The 17,541-nt window shown below is 34.7% G+C and overlaps 1 protein-coding gene across 23 annotated transcripts in view; it reads left to right on the top strand.

Moving 5' to 3' along the window:
* Positions 1-17,541, top strand: part of ASCC3 (activating signal cointegrator 1 complex subunit 3) — a 250,869-nt gene that overhangs the window by 79,150 nt on the left and 154,178 nt on the right. For all 23 annotated transcript variants that reach the window (XR_004968946.1, XM_036317985.1, XM_036317986.1 and 20 more), the window contains 3 exons: positions 2,738-2,902; positions 5,983-6,159; positions 9,808-9,879. Coding sequence is in view for 22 of the 23 variants with exons in the window: in XM_036317985.1 (XP_036173878.1) it covers positions 2,738-2,902; positions 5,983-6,159; positions 9,808-9,879 (414 nt within the window). In the remaining variant the exon portion in view is untranslated. The remainder of the gene's footprint in view (positions 1-2,737; positions 2,903-5,982; positions 6,160-9,807; positions 9,880-17,541) is intronic.

Raw genomic sequence — 17,541 nt, forward strand, 5'->3', positions numbered from 1 at the left:
ATTACAATATGACATCTTAAATGTTGTATTTAGTAAGAAGCTCAGTTTGAACTGAGCTTTGCATGTGTGGTAGGAAAGAGAAGTGCCTATGAAATGTTCAAGGTCATATGAGAGAGGATTTTTCCCTACTTTCACAGGGTACTTTTACCAGTCCAATGAAGAAGACTACTTTACACAAGACAAGGAAACCTGCTCTCTAATGTTCTCTATCTCAATGGTACAGAACAGGACAAATTTCTATCACCAGTTATTCACAGGTCAAGAACTTTTCTTTCTGAGTGAACAGAAGAGGAATCACTGTTAAGTGATCTCACACCCTTGCTCTACAAGACTTAGCAGGTTGAGATCCTGGGGTATTATGGACAAGCAACCAGAATGATAAGAGCAGGGTCTTTATAGCTTATATACATGTTAGTATGAACAATTTTAGTATTTTTCTCTATTATGTGTAATTAGTTAAGTTCTAGGGTAAAACTAAAGGATTGTATCCTTTACAAGCTTATATGATGACACTAGACTTAGGTATGTATATTCTTACAAACTTAGATTTTATGTAAGGGAAAACATTATAAAAATTTACTGCTTCTTTTTGGAGCTAATGATAAAGAGGACACTGTAGAATATGAAATTTTATAGTTTTTAACAATTAATTTTTAGGTGAATAGATACAGTGTCTAGAGCTTTGAGATTTGGCTTAGGATAAGAAACTCCAAATTATCACTATTTAAAATGAAATATTTCTCATAAAATCATCACTCTAATTCCAGTGTATTAGCACAGTGCTAGCAACTATTGTTAATAGTAAAGTTGCATGTTTCCATTTTATTGGAAAGTGTTTTGAATCAAAAGAACTATAAGGAATTCTTCTCTAGCTGTAAACACATGTGGTCTAGAAAGTATTTTCTTGGATGTTCAATTTTGAATTATATATTATAGTAACTTATTCTCCCCTACACTCAGCACTCCATGCTCTCTTCCTTCAAGAGTTTTAGAATGTTTTATTGAATTACACAGTTTCTTTATTTAATATTACTTTTAAAATTTTTAACTAAAAATAGTATAGAATGTTTTAAACATGGAAATACCAAGATTACATTCTTTATGCTTTAGCCTGACCAAATGATATCTTTTCAACAAAGAATATGCAGTAAGAATACCTTTACATTTGAAGATTTCCTAATTTATATATTTTCATTTTATAATTGAAGGCTGTCATCCTTGACATAAATACAACTAGATTCTTCAGAGGACTTTGTGTTTTACTTGTGAATTGATGGGTGAGGAAGTAACATTAAAGAAAATATAGAAAAGGGAGTAGTTGGAACTAACTGATTTGTTGTGGTGTCCTAAGGGGCAGGTATAATCTGCTAGCTGTCAGATTCTATTACGGTGGCTGTTGCCATCCATCAGAGCTGACATGTGTATAACAGAGTTTAGTATAACTGTAATTACACATAGGTTCATGGACTCTAAACCATGTGACATTTTAGATTTAATCTTTAAATTAAAACATTTATGTAATTTATCAGCTTGTTGGTTGAGTAGGTATGCGATTATGTGTTTTAAAAAGAAGATAGACTTCCTAAATTTTGTGAACTGTTGCCTGGTCTACATTTCTAGCATCTGAATGTGATTTGTAACAACTCCAGACTGACTGCTTTCACCACAGATGTGTTAACAAGCATTCATGAGGACTACTCTTCAGCTTAGTTAATAGATTATAACATTTTCAACTGAATGCGCCATATTTCATCAATTGTAAGACACATTTTAAAAATTTATTTGCTAGTGCTTTTTTTTTAACTTCTTAGTCATACACAAAATAATGTAACAGTGTCTATAATCTGATGTCCTGGCTAAGAATAGCTTTGGTTTCCATTTGCTACCTCATGTGTTCTTTGAATTATCCACTTACAGGATTATTTCCTAATATAATGTTATTATAGTAGAAGATATTATTAAACTTGTCTTCTTTTTCTCTGCCACAGTATGCTTTTTAGAGAACGCAAACAATTCACCAGGTGAAAAGCAAATAGATATATAATCAAAGCTTCCTGTCAGATAGATGGCCTACTTCTGTGAAGTTCTCATAAGCACCCTGGGCCTAACTCTTGCTCTGTATGCCCTGGATCACCAGTGGCTTACTGTCTGGGTTCCTGTTATCTGCCAGTTATGTTGTAGTATGAATATTACTTTTTGGTATAAAGTACTGCATATATAATTGATATTAAAGGGCACTTTTTAAAAGCTGGGTATCAATAGTAAAGTTTCCTCTATAAATTTGGATAGATATAAACGGGTGACCATTCCTAGAGTGGATTCTTGGTTTCTTTTTCATTTCCATTTAATGCTTTGTTCACTCCTTTGACCCTTTTCAAATAAAGGCCATTATGAGAATATGCAGGTTTAAAAGGTAGTGTCACTTGCACTGTTGCATTGTAAGATACTTCTCAAAAATACTTGATTCTTATACATGTCACCCTACAATTGAATGACTGATTACTTCGTTAATTTTTAAATAACTGTTTAATATCACAACTAGAAAAAGGTCTTGTTGAAGTGAGCATTGCCTACAGTGAATTAGATATCAGTCTGGGATATTTTTAACACTTTTTATTTTATCTGTACTGATACATAGGTGGCCAATCATGTTTCTTTTTGGGTGACACAATTAAAATTTAAATATCTATATGACTTTTTCACCTTTTTAATTTGACTATCTTTTCTTGTCTTATAGATGCTTGTGACCACACCAGAAAAATGGGATGTAGTGACAAGAAAGAGTGTTGGGGATGTAGCTCTTTCCCAAATTGTAAAGCTCCTCATTCTTGATGAAGTTCATTTGCTGCATGAAGATAGAGGACCAGTCTTAGAAAGCATTGTGGCACGTACTTTACGACAGGTAAGAGCAAGTCACTGAAAAGCTGATTATGGGGGTATGAATAACTTTTAAAATTTAAATGTAGCATGCAAAGAAATATTCATATGTGTTGCTCATATTAGTGATAATGTTAATTTTACTGTGGAGAAAACTGTAGCTATTTCATTTTCATGTTAAAAATACCCTACCTTCTTTTAAGTCTTATTTTATTGAAGTCTCTTTAAAATAAATACTGGAAAGCTTCTGTTCTAAACCTGAGTTGCAAAGCTAAATCTAATATTGACTAAGCAGTATTAAACCATGGAAGACCAAAGGAGAATATTAGCAATTTCATCTAATTCTCTCCTCTCCATGCCCAGTCTCTTCCCCTATATTTTACATATGAGATATCAAAAGATGTATGCAGGGTATCATTTACACAAAAGAGAACTATTTTGATCATGAGATGTTTTGATTTTATGCCCTTGGTACTTATATAGTTTTGTGATTTTTTTTCAGAAAGCCATATTCCAGGTTTATTTAGATTGACCATTTAGAAAGACCATGTCCCTCAGCTAAAAGCATAACAAAGATAAGGACATTCCTGCAACTATAGAACATTAGAGGTCAAGTAAATATCATTAGCACCTTTACCAGAACGTCTGTCATTAGCATGTTTACAAGGGATTTGATCGGGACATCTTTTTTTTTTGAGCATTCCCAGTTGAAGGAGAAAATAGATGTGTGTATCATATACATTTTGAAACAATCATAAATATATAAATGTTTTTAAGTTATTTATAACTGCATAATGGTATAATTTTGTATATATAATTTATAAATAGAATATAAAGTTAAATATGTAAGATATATTAAAAGTATATGTTATAGGTTTATTACATATAATGTAATTATGTAAATATCTATTAATATATAGAAATATGCAATATAATGTAACATAGATATATGTTAATATGTCCTATATATACATTGGCACTGCCATAATATATTCAAATTCCAGTAATATAGCTTATCATAACTACTATGCTCATAAATTTTGATGACTTGCTGTTTGTTATCTTAAGAAAAATATTCGATTTACTTAGCTGGACATTAGAGACTATTGAAACCTTAATCTGTCTAATTTTAACTTCTACATCTTTTTTAGTACCCATAGGTTCCATCCACACAAAACTCTTTGTTCCTTCTCCACTTTCCGTCCAGCACTACTGACCCTTTTCAGAGATGAAACTAGTTGTATTTAAGTCAGAGTATATTTTTAGTTATGAGATTAAGGGTAATAAATGCAAAAGTATAAAACTCCATCATTCTACACATCCGTCTATTGAAAATCTACTATTCTTTTGAGTGTGCCACTCAATATAATTGCACCTTTTCTGGGTTCTCTATACTCCCTTTCTTTGCACATTTTTAGCACTTACCAGTCTTCCTTGTAATTTCACAACTTGCTATAATTAATTATACCTTCATTTGTATCCCCTACTAGATTTTAATCTCCTTGACAGAAGGGTCTTTGTGGTTCTCATATTTCCAATGTATTAGCCCAGTGCTAGCAACTATTGTTAATTAAATAGTAAAATACCTGTTTTATTTGTTCCTTGTGATTACAGTAGATGGCAGTGTTGTACATAGCACTTCAACATTGGTAACTAACAAAAGCCTTAGGGACCTATTCTAATGCAGTATAGTTCTGTTCTGGTTCTGAGTTGCATGGTAGTATTAGGCATAATTGAAAGAAACTTGGAAAGAGAAAAGCATATAAAAGGCCAAATCTGTTGTAGTTAATGGCATTGAATTAATATTGTCTTCTTAACTGTTTTCAGTGAGTTAGGGAGACTGTTCAAACTTCGATTTTATGTAAGGGAAAACATTATAAAAATTTACTGCTTCATTTTGGAGCTAATGATAAAGAGGACACTGTAGAATATGAAATTTTATAGTTTTTAACAATTAATTTTTAGGTGAATAGATACAGTGTCTAGAGCTTTGAGATTTGGCTTAGAATAAGAAATTCCAAATTATCACTATTTAAAATGAAATATTTCTCATATAGTCTCATCTATATTGAGAATTATAGGATTATATTTCTTAGATGAAAATACAATTATTTTTCAAATAGATTTTTGGCAGAAAAGTATCTCCGGTGTTTGTAGGGTACCATATTTTTTAATGATTTTTGTGTTGTAAATAATGATTTTAAAACCAAAAATCAGGTTTTTTCCTTTCATATTACCACCAGTACTACTTAGAACTATTGTATAATTAAAAATCATCACTCTAATCCCTATAAAAGTGTTCTTACCACCTGTAAAGGAGATTACTTAAATAATGGGTATGGTCATCTTTTCTTCTTACTTAGAATTCCTTCATTTGGTTGGTTTTGGCTTGGGTGTTTGCTGACTTCCATAAGATTTTTTTAACAGCAAATTCATGGTAAAAAGTGGTGTACTATAAATTTGTGCTTTAACTTTCATCCATATCTATCTATATGTGTTAATCTGTGTCTTATTTAGTTCTGTATCCCCATTGACTAAAGGTTAGTTAGGTCCTAAGCCAGTGTTGCTGGATGGATGATTCTGAAAGTATTCATATTACTCACATTGGACCACTTTTCTTGTACTAACTGAGTCTTCTCGACTGAGCAGAAAACTGCTATGAAGTTGTTGATGGGGCATCATGGGATCATAATAATGTATTTTAATTGTGAAGTGAATATAATTTTTGCCCATCCCTTGGTTTTATCTTTCTAGGTATATAACATTGTCATAAGAAATGTGGCCTCTATTATTTCTTGTTCATGGGATTTACTGTGTTCATACATTTTTAGAAGAAAAAAAAAAGAAGAAAACATTTAACTAGTAGGATTTTTCTAGTTCAGAAAATATATTCAATTATTTTATATCATTCCAGATGCCACAGTTAGGCCACTTTTTTCATATTTCCTGTCTTTTAGGTTATGTGTTAATATTCTGTATTTCTTGGGGGATCTTTTTTTATTGTGAATGTTTTATACTTTATATTTCAAAAAACTTATTTTAAACTTAATAAAAATCCAGATGTGTTGAATCTACTTTATACATTAATTAAAATAATCCTCATAGGTTGAATCTACACAGAGTATGATAAGGATTCTTGGACTCTCTGCAACCTTACCCAACTACCTCGATGTTGCTGCATTTTTACATGTTAATCCCTACATTGGCCTTTTCTTTTTTGATGGCCGTTTTCGACCGGTTCCTCTTGGACAAACATTTCTGGGGGTTAAAGGTACAAATAAGGTAAGTATTCATTTTAGTAATTATGCTTTTTTTCTAAAATTATTTCTGTTGATGTATTTAGGATTAGAGGCTCCAAAAGACCATTTCAGTAGCATTACAAATACAATATCCTAGACAAAGCCAAGCACTTTCTCAACTATATGTGCTAGAGTAACTCCTTCTCCAAAAAGTTGCTTATAGTAGTTTGTATTGCTATGATCAATGTATATTTTGTATTCTCAGCTAGAAATACAAATTACATATAAGAATATGCATTTCAAAAAGTTATTTTGATATGATTGAAGGACAGTGTGAAATAATAAAAGGCTCTCATTAATCAGTAATACATATGTTGGTATATTATTTATCTAAACTAAATAATACCTTACATGCAATTGAAAAATAATCACATGGTAGCAACTATTAAGGGAGGTCCTCTATATAATTTATGTTTTATAATTAATACATACTAATTATATATATGTGGCATTTCTGAAATTCCTTATGTTAAAAAGTTTGTTTATCTAGTTTGTTAGTAGTATTACCTTGTACCGTTTGAAGGATTAAAGTGCTTATTTTGGACTTTTGTTTATTTATTTATTTGTTTGTTTATTTAAATAATTTATCCCTTTGTTCTCTCTCTTATTTTCCTTTTGCTCAATCCCTAGACATACACACTGCCACCACCCCCACTTCCTCCCCACCACCACCACTACCACCAGAGCTGTCTGCCTGCTCTGTATCTATGAGTTTGTCTCTATTTTGATTGGTAGTTCAGTTTGTTCCATAAATTCCACATATGAGTGAAATCATATGGATTTGTCTTTCTTGACTGGCTTATTTCACTTAGCATAATGTTCTCCAGTTCCATCCCTGTTGACTTTTATTTTTAAATATCATGAATTTATATATTTATTAAATTTACTAGAGGCCCGGTGCACAAAAATTTGTGCACTGGGGGTGGGTTGGGAGGAGGAGGTCCCTCAGCCCGGCCTGTGCCCTCTCACAGTCTGGGACCCCTCAGGGGATGACCATCTGCTGGCTGAGGCCTGGTACCCAGGGGATTGGGCCTAAGATGGCAATAAGACACCCCTCTGCCAGCCCGGCAGCCCTCGGGGATGTCCACTTGCCAGCAGGGAGCAGGCCTAAACTGCAGTCGGACATCCTTGATCATTAATATATTACATTATTTCTTATCTAAAAACAATTTTTTTAGTACAATAGGGCCATTTTACATTATTATAAATAAAATACTCAGCTAAAAATATCAGAAATGAATGTCACTTCAAGAGTTAATATGCTCCATCAACATTGCAGTAAAGTAACATACCTTTAGGTACACAGATTGTTGGAAATTGCATTTCCAACTTGTGCACATAAAGATCGTTTATGATATGGTGATAGTTATCATTAAAAAAAGTTCCCTCATTAATTACTCCAAGTGTTTTTTTTAGTATTACTTGCTGCTTGTGTTTTTAATCATGTCTTTATATATACTTATTAATTTAATTTTAATGTATCATCAGGGCAGAAGTAGAGCTAGTTCTTGATAGCTGTAGTGTTCTTTCAGCTTCACCATTTAACTGATAGGAGATGCTTACCACAGAAAAATACAGAGAAGAAAATTTTTTCAGATGCTTGTCAGCCACTTTAAATCTCTTTTCATTTCATCATACAAATTGGCAAATAAATTAAAGCTAATTAAATGCAACTATTTTCACCACAATATGTTAGTATCATAATCATAAAAGTAATGGTGTTAGATGATGAACCATCATAATTATTTTGAAGGTTTAGTAATTTGGCAAAATTAAAAAAGACTTTTACATATCTTACATAGAGTAAACAATAAATTAATAATATGTTATAAATAGAGATTTTTGTCTTACTAAAATGTGTTATTTTTACACTCAGCTGTAATATACAGTTGGTAACCATTATGCATTTCCCCAGGGTGTCTGTTGTTTTGATATATTTTCTAACCAGTTGTTAATTTGTCATTTCCTTTAAGAAGAAATCCTTATAAGTTTCTCAGATTTTCATTTAAAAAGTCATGAAATGATTCAGTTGTTATAGAAGAACATGAAAAATGGTGTGTGTGACATGTCTAATTTGAAATTTGTAATTACTTTGGCCAGAACTCAACTTAAAGTACACTGAAAAATTAGCAGCTTTATTTGGAGGAAGTTTTTTTTGAATCATTAATGGGGAGTAAATTATCTTGTGATTATCTCATCTACCTTAGTCATTATAAAACATGAGCTTCAGAATGCTGAAGTGTTTACATTATTAAAACAAAAAATATAAATCATAGTCATTTCAGATGTATATGACATTTTCATTCCCTCAAAACTCTTAATAAATGTTAAGATACACAGACTGTGTCATATGCCTCCACCTTTGGGTTAACTACTTCCTTTTGATTGACACTTTGCTCAGAATTAATTGTGAGAATGAAACCCTTTCTTAATTCATAAATTTGATATTAAATTTCCACTTACCCAGAAATATGTTACTGTAGAAAGCAATCTACCTTTCTACATATACATTACAGAAGCAGTGTTTCTTTAGATTTCAGTTTTCTATACCATGACATTCTATTGGTAGTGTTCTGGTGATTTGGGAAATTACATAGGAAAACTCTATCCTTTATAATAAAAGAGAAACATGTAAATTGACCGTCCCTCCGCTATGCTCACCAGCCAACCAGGAGTGAGTATGCAAATTAACCCGACAAAGATGGCGGGTTAATTTGCATGCACAGGCACTGGGCAGAGAGCAGAGCGGGAGAGCCGGCGGAGAGTGGAGTGGCTTGGGGAAATTGGCTGCCAGACGGAGAGCAGAGAGGGAGAGCTGGCGGCTTGGAGGACTTGGCAGAGTGGGAGGCCATGGGACGGAGACAGAGCAGGAAGGGAAAACCAAGATCGCAGGGAGTACCAGGAATTCTGGGAATAGTAGTTTTGATGGCAGCCCCAGGACCGGAAGTGGAAGCCCAGAGTACGGGGAGCACCAGGAATGGTGGGAATCATAGTTCTGGTGGCAGATGGATCTAGACCAGGGGTGGGCAAACTTTTTGACTCAAGGGCCGCAGTGGGTTCTTAAACTGGACCGGAGGGCTACTATTATTCTGTGAGCAACAAACCAAACTGGGTTGGGGGGTCTCAGACAATTCGCTCAGATGATTGCAAAGACAGAAACTCCCTGATTGGAGAGGGCTCCCCTGAGGGCTTCCAGATTGGAGAGGGTGCAGGTCAGGCTGAGGGACCCCCACACCCTCAGAGCACGAATGTCGTGCACCGGTCCTCTGGTAGTTTATAAAAGAAAAACAGCCTAAAGAATGGACTTGTCAGGGAAAAGCAGAGAAAATAACTTTAAAATGATTCTAAAATATGTGTAACTAGTATATTATCCTTAAAATTACTGTCTTTAAAAAAGATGGCATGCTTAGTACTCTGAAAGTATTGTATGATGTTTTTTATTTGTATTTTTTAATTTTGTTTGTTTCTATCAGGTTGTTATATGTTAGATATTTATCTTTGCTATTTATGCATTCTAGCTAGTCTGAAAGTAATTAAAGATGCATTTTAATTGGCAGTTTTTTGTAGTTAGAAATTTTATAATTGCTTCATTTGATTTTTGTTTTTGTTTTTTTGTTTTAAACATTTTAAGGTGCAACAGTTGAATAACATGGATGAAGTATGTTATGAAAGTGTTCTGAAGCAAGTAAAGGCTGGACACCAGGTATACTTTATTTTATCCTGTTTTAGACAATGCTGTGTTTTTGCTTCATACAGTGACCCTTTGGTCTTTGGCCTTTGTATTTGTATTTTTTAAATGTTGTGTAAATATTACTGGTATAAAAGAGACTGAGCAAAAAGAGAGTTTAAGCAAATTTAACCCTTGGGTACACCAAAAGCAAAAATGAGCAGGGAGAAAATTACTGCTAATTCTGCCACCCAAAGATAATTTCTGTTGGTGTACATCTTTCCCTTGGTTAAAATATTTTATTCCCTATCTTTTCTCAGTTATTTCTATAGTTTCTATAACCTATGTATTATGTTATTCCTATCCAAAAATATCACAGAACCATAAATAGAAAATGTAAAAAAACATTTAAAGATGTCAGGTTAAAAAAAATAATGGTGTGTTTTATGCAATATTGTTCTTTTAGGTTTTGTGTTCCAATAGGACAGGTCCTATTAAATTGGGTTATAAAGAAATCTTGTTGGTTAAGTTCATTGTATAGTGTCGTGTGCAAGGGGAATCCTTGGTAAATATAATTTGATTGTGATGAATTGCCTCATCTTCAAAGATTTAACATCCTGAGTGAGGTGGGATATTGGGAAATGTAAAATTCATCAGGACTGTGGCCCACTAGTTGATAGTTGTCTCTAGTATTGCTAGTGTTACAAATGCCCAAGCCAGTGCCTTCAGATTGTAAGTGCTGAGTTGTTAAGGCAGCGCCTTAGTCTTTTACATTAACGCAGTCATCTCAAGTTGAAAGCTCTTTTACAACACAATTTGAGAACAAAGTTTTGTCTTTTTCATTGCTTTAAATTACCTATATTCTGTGTGTAACTTTGAAAAAGTTGCCCCAAACTGAGACCTTTTCCTATTTCAGTCTTTTTAAAGGGATTGTTCTGTTTAAGTCTTCTATTTGCAGGTTGCTCTGCCAACTACTATTTGGCCTGTAAGTGCATGTAGCTTGATCCATGGCAGCTTCTGCTAGATGCCTTTGTAGTATTTCCAGGACTGAAATTGTAGTGTGGAGACTTGGAAAGGAGGATTGTTGCACATTTGGGTTTTGGAAGCTGAGGTAGATATCTCTTTCAGTAAGACTAGCCCACCTCTATTTAATTCATCACACAAGAATTGCTACTTCACAGGGGTCTTTGCTGACTGAGGCCCATGTGGAAGTTTGTTTTCAGTGGTTTAGAACCCCTCACTGGATTATTTTCCCTTTTCTATCTCCTTGAAGTGATACCTTCCCTAAGCTGCGGTCCTCTGCTTTTATTAAAAAGTTCATAAAGAACTTCCTGATAGAATAGAGTTTCTGAGTTGTGTTTCTTCCCCTCTTTTATTTATTTTTTTAGTCAAGTATGTTTTTTGCATTGATTTTAAGACAGAGTGAAAGGGAGGAAGAAGAGGGGAGAGAGAGAGAAACATCGATGTGAGAGAGACATTAATTGGTTGCCTCCTGCACACACCCCGACCCCTCAATTGACGAACGTGCCCTTGACCAGAAATTGAACTCAAGACCCTTTAGTCCTCCACCCAATGCTCTAATCACTGAACCAAACCAGCCAGGACTGTTTCTTCCCCCTCTCAATTGAGGTTGAATATAACACTATCCCAGTTACTAGCTCTCTTTGTGTAAGGCTCCAAGTGATAAATTTCACCAAATGGATTTGTATGTATCCATCTTTCAGAAAATGAAAATATATAATTTATCAATCTTTTTATTTTATTTCCTGAAAAACTGACCACCAAATTAACTCTTCAGTTATATTATTCTGCCTAACTCTGATGACTGAAAGGTCTTACATGCTTCATTCTAAAAGACTCTTCTGTTTAAATGTTTTATTGTATATATAAGTACAGTAAATTGTGTGTGCGTGTGTGTGTGTGTGTGTGTAGAGAGAGAGACACAGACAGACGGAGACCGAGATAGAAAAGCATGCAGGCGGAGAGCTGTGCTTCTGGTATTCAGATATAGCCATAACTGACTGCACATTAGTGCAGTGCTATTAAGTAGCATCTACATATTCAATAAGGTGCTTTTCCTTGTTAAGAAAGCATAAATTATTTCTTGTGGGGCTGTGTACTTAATGAATGTTAGCTTTATTTTGTTGCCTTTTAAATATATGTTAGCAGTTAGTGTATAGCAGTAAGAAATTGTAAATTAGTCTATTCTAGTCCAGGGAAACATAGAATTTTCTCTGCTACTCCCTCTCCCTGACAACCCAATTAAAAAAATATTTCCAGGGACTATTCCTTGATTTTATTTGTTTTCTTAACCTTCAGTTTGTTTTGGTATTCGGGGTTTTCTTCCTAATTGTGGTTTTCCTAAATAATTTTATCAGAGCAGCTACTTTTCAGACCTTTATTAAATAGACTAACTGATGTGTTCATTAAAAGAAAAAAAAATACATTCTCAGGTAAATATATACTTCACATGATCAAAAATTAATAATTTTAAATACACACACACACACACACACACACGAATTCATTTTGCTTTTCTCCCATTAGATTAAATTAGAATAGAGCAAATTTCACCTTCAAAAACCATGCTGATAGTCTCTGATCATACTATTTCATGGGTTTCAGTGTGCCAGTCATCTAAATGTGTGGGCTCATGTACTTAATAGATTTTACGTGCAGCTTTGCCTGAAAAGTATTAAAAACAGTAGGAGGCAGTTGTGTTCCACTCAAGCATGTGTGGTGACAGATGGAGAAAATCTTTTCATGTTGACTTTTCAACAGTCATACTGCGCAAGACTTCAAGCTCTTCTTGGCTATTGGGAAATTAAAAGTTGGCGATTCAGCCTTTAATTTTGATCCATCTGCTCAAACTAATGAGACATCTCATTTGTAAGCGTCTCTTTGTGTTACCAAATGCAAGTACAGCTTTATCATTCCTGTTAATAATTCCCCTCCTCCTGTGTAACTTGCAGAATGGGAAAATAATTGATGCCTTAACCCTATTGAGATTTTCTTGTTATACAAACTTTGTTACAGTGATGGGAAAAGAAATTAGAAACTTCCTCAGAGATTATGGCATATTTAGTAAGTCAACTTGTTCATTTTGTACATTATCAAAAAAGTTAAGATTCTTAATTAAGTAGCTTTTTACTCAAAAGTCTACCTCCAGTTTCAAGGTTTTAACAGTGTTAAAGAGAAAAAACTCTTCTTCAACCGTGGTTTTCCTTATTCAGATGTGTATTTTGTTTTCTCTTTCTTCATCGTTTATAAGTTTTTAGTTGATGTTAGTTTCTAATAAGAACCCACCTTTTAAAATTGACTAATAATTATAGATTAATTTAACTTATTACTATCTGAAGGGATTTATTTTTTGTTTCTCAGCATTGCTTCTTAGTTTATATACATTTAATTATATACTATTGAGACACATTTTACCATGCTAACAATTGACCGAATGGCTGAACAGCGGAATGACCATCTGGACGACCATCCGGGATCACGCTATGATACCCACTGGCGCCAGGCCAGCCAAGGCGGGTGTGATGTGATTGGGGGCCCGGCCATTGCCCCACGATCGCCCTGCAAAGACAGGCCCAGGCCACCAGTTGGTGGGGCGATCAATCAGTGGGCTCCACGATAGCCCCAAAGAGGGAGGCCCAGGCCATCAACCGTGGGCTGCGGCAGGTGAGCGAGGCCTCCCTCTGCGAGGGAAGCCCAGGTCCTGGGTGCTGGAGGCCCGGGTTCTTGGTTCCAGCGGCCAGGGGAAGCCCGGTTTCTGCGTGCTGGAGAAGAGCTGGGGGAAGGAAGGCCTACTCTTGCACGAATTTCATGCAGCAGGCCTCTAGTACTTTAATGGAACTTTTCATTTGCCCTTTTGCCTAAAAAATGTTCCTTCCTCCAGATACTAACTTCACTGATTCTTGGTACCAGTGCTTCTGTCATATCAAATTTGTCTAACGTAACATTTATTTGTGAATTGAATTCTGCTTTCTTGTCAGCCTTCTTTGTTCCTCCCTTCCCCAATTGAGACATGTTCCCAAAGAAATATAAAAGCATGGTTTTGAGGAAGGAAACATTTCAACAATTATGACCACAGAATGAGCTCCTTTAAAAGGGCCCAAGGTACCTATATTGTGTGGGCATTACCTATTCCATATTTGCCTCACACCCTTTCCTTCCCTTCATTTCCCACCTCCCTGGGCTTCTTTCAGACCCTCAGCATGGTGATGCTCTTCTCTTTACCTCTGAGCTTTTGCATAGCTTGTTTCCTCTGCCTCACACATTTCTTATTCTCTACTTGGTTGTCCTCTACTAAACCATTCAGGTCTGATCTTTGTTTGAGAAACCCCCCCCCCCTTTTTTTTACCCCCCTAACTTTCACTTTCCTATTATTAACTATATAATAACACCGTATATATCTTCATATTGCTAGCTACAGTTTTACCTTTTGTTTTTCCTGGCTGTTTTTTATTAGTTCCACTTTTCATGATAAGATTGTAAGTCCCATAAGGAAAGGGGCTATCTCTAGGTTTGCTCATCACATATTGTCATGGCCTCACCAGTACCTGGTATACATTTGGTGCTCAGACAGTGTTTGATGAATACGTAAATGGGAGATGTAGTAGTCTTCATAAGTCTGATTTATTCTTAAAGGATTAGGCGGCAACCAACCAAGTTCCATGGTAGACTGAACATTTAGGTTGAGGGAAGAACAACTTGGAGATGTGGGAATGACATCAAAGATTGCTTTGATTACCTTATTAAGGAACTTTTTCCCCCTGTAGGCTGTAAAGAACAATGAAAGAATATTGGTATTCTTTAAAAAAAGTTTCATTATATACATTTATTCTTAATATTATTTTATCTAGTTACTAGAGACCCGGTGCACAAAAATTTGTGCACTCGGGGGTAGAGGGTCCCTCAGCCTGGCCTGTGCCCTTTCCCAGTCTGGGACCTCTCAGGGGTGACCACTTGCTGACTTAGGCCTGCTCCCTGGGGTTTGGGCCTAAGATGGCAATCAGACATCCCTCTGCCAGGCCGGCAGCCCTCGGGGGATGTCCACTTGCCAGCGGGGAGCAGACCTAAGCTGCAGTTGGACATCCTTAGCGCTGCTGAGGAGGCAGGAGAGGCTCCCACCACCACCGCTATACTGGCAGCCATCAGCCTGGCTTGTATTTATTTACCTTCTATAGCTGTCACTGGAGCTGAGAGCCGGCTCCAGCTCTGAGGCCATGGCTGGCTGAAAGCAGTTATCTGTGGTTTGTTTAGCTTCTATGATTGCAACATTGTTGCATCCGGAGCTCAGAGCTGGGCCACGGCAGGCGGGGAACCTTGGCTTCCTCCATCACTGGAGCAAGCAAGCCTCATGTTTGCTTCAGCTGCATGGCTGCCGGCTGCCATCTTTGTTGGCAGTTAATTTGCATATCCTATGATTAGCCAATGGGAAGCATAGTGGAGGTACAGTTAATTACCATGTTTGTCTATTATTAGATAGGATAGTCATTCCTGTTGGACATGTGAAATTACCTGACTTTCTTTTAATTTAAGATACCAATATGACTTGGCTATTTTTCATGATATAGACATAATTGGTGCCACCAGTTATTTTAAGTTAATATATTATTTCTCTCTCTTATTTCTATTCATTAAGCCATAGGGGAGAAACTTCTGAACCTTTTAAAATTTTATATTTTTAAAAGAACAGAAAAATTCAATTTTTCTGAAATATACTTTACAATAAGAGTACTCAATTATGTTCTTGAAATTATATATATATGTATATATATGTGTGTGTGTGTGTGTGTGTATACATAGTAGTTTTTTATTAACTAGTAATGTTCCCTTCATTTGCAAAAGGAATACTTCTTTTTTTTTTTCAGTTTTCACACTCATTTTTTATTTGCTAGGAATTTACCAGAATTTTCAACCTCTCTAAAGGTCATAGTTAAGTCAGAACTTATTTACAAAAAAACAAACCTATCTTCTGTGCTTCAAATACTTTACTTTTCAACTCAGCTTCTATAAATACTCATCTCGATGGTAAACATCCAGAGCAGCTGCAAAATGATTCAAACCACTACCATCCAGCCTAGAGCCCAACAGCTCAGCGCCCCCTCTCCAGCGCCGCCACAAGCAGCACGGCCCGGTACGTAGGAATGAATCTCGCTTCTCTCGCGAGAGTTGCGGGCTCCGAGCATGTGCACAGCAAGGAATACTTCTTAATATGGAATATTTGTATTCATTTTCAAATCTTCATTGTTATTAACATTCGTTTTTTCTTTTGTCTTTGAGAATTTTTCAGTTACTGAAGTAATACATTCTTATAACAAGTGAATCAATACAAAAATGTAAAAAAGAAAAGAAAAAGCAAATGAATTACTTTTCCTTCCCCTCACCTCACCCCCAGTACTCCTACACTTGAAGTGTATTCCGTTTTCTCATGGCACATACACACATATACAAGTACATATATCTTTGGCATTTGAACTTTCTAAATTTGGTAATCAGTGGCTTTTGGAATTATAACAAATGGACAGAGCACAGTAGAATAGTATGTCTCAGAATGAAATTTAGAAATTTTGAGGATATAAACTATGTTTAGTTCTATTCTTGCACAGTCCACAGGTCTTAAGCCAAAAGATCAAAAGACATAAATGCTGTGCATAATCTTGTGTGTGGAGGGGGTGGGAGAGAAAAAGAAATATGTTTTTCCAAAACTGGTTTTCTTTATATTAGATTTATTATGGAACACCAGGGAACATATATAATCATTCAAACCAGAAAACAAATCTCCATCTACTTCATCCATTATATAGTAGTATGTTATCTCTATTTTTATGTGTCTGATTAGTATACTAGTAACTCCCTTATAGAAGTTATCAACTTTTCCATCCATTTTGTCATTCTTCCTGTCTTCTTTGGTGCACCTCTTCATGATTTACATTGCAAAATATGAAGATAGTACAAGTTGTTTTGTTCTTTTACTAGGTGTTATATTTTAACCATATTATTGTGTAATTTTCCTCTGTTGGTTCTGTTTCATACCTCCAAAATGCTTTGCATGAAAACAGCTATAACTATGGGGCTTTGAACATATGCTTTATATGTGGCCAATACATAAATGCATGTTTTCAGGCATAAATCCATATTGTACATAAAAAGTGAAGTTAGTTAAATTATATATAATTCGTCATAAATTTTGTTATTTGAAAGATTCTATAAAAATCCATAGCTGAGTTAAATCAAGTATTCCAGACTGGGGAAGTGATTTATTAGATTATTTGGTAATTTTATGTAATTTTTGTAATTATAGCATTGGATTACGCTAAACATATAATGATCAGGTTAAATAATTAAAAAGTATTGACTTGTGGTATACACTTTTGTCAAATATTTTGTATATTTAATATTTCATTAATTTTGTTGATAATAAAACCTAATTTATATACATGTTTATTTTATACTCTGTTATTTATATTTTAAAATAACAGTAATATAAACTAGGGGAGCACTAAAACAATGTATGTTTGTAATCATTTTTCCATCTTTTATAACACCATAGAAAATTCTCTAGGTAGCTATTCACAGTATTTTACATTAAATTGTCTGAAGTTAATTTGACAGCTATTTATTTTATTTTAGAAAATGATACATTGAATATCTTTATTAACTGGTTTCCAGCTGATATTTAGACTTGGA

The sequence above is a fragment of the Myotis myotis genome, unplaced genomic scaffold, assembly GCF_014108235.1.
Source record: "Myotis myotis isolate mMyoMyo1 unplaced genomic scaffold, mMyoMyo1.p scaffold_m19_p_7, whole genome shotgun sequence".
Classification (NCBI taxonomy): domain Eukaryota; kingdom Metazoa; phylum Chordata; class Mammalia; order Chiroptera; family Vespertilionidae; genus Myotis; species Myotis myotis.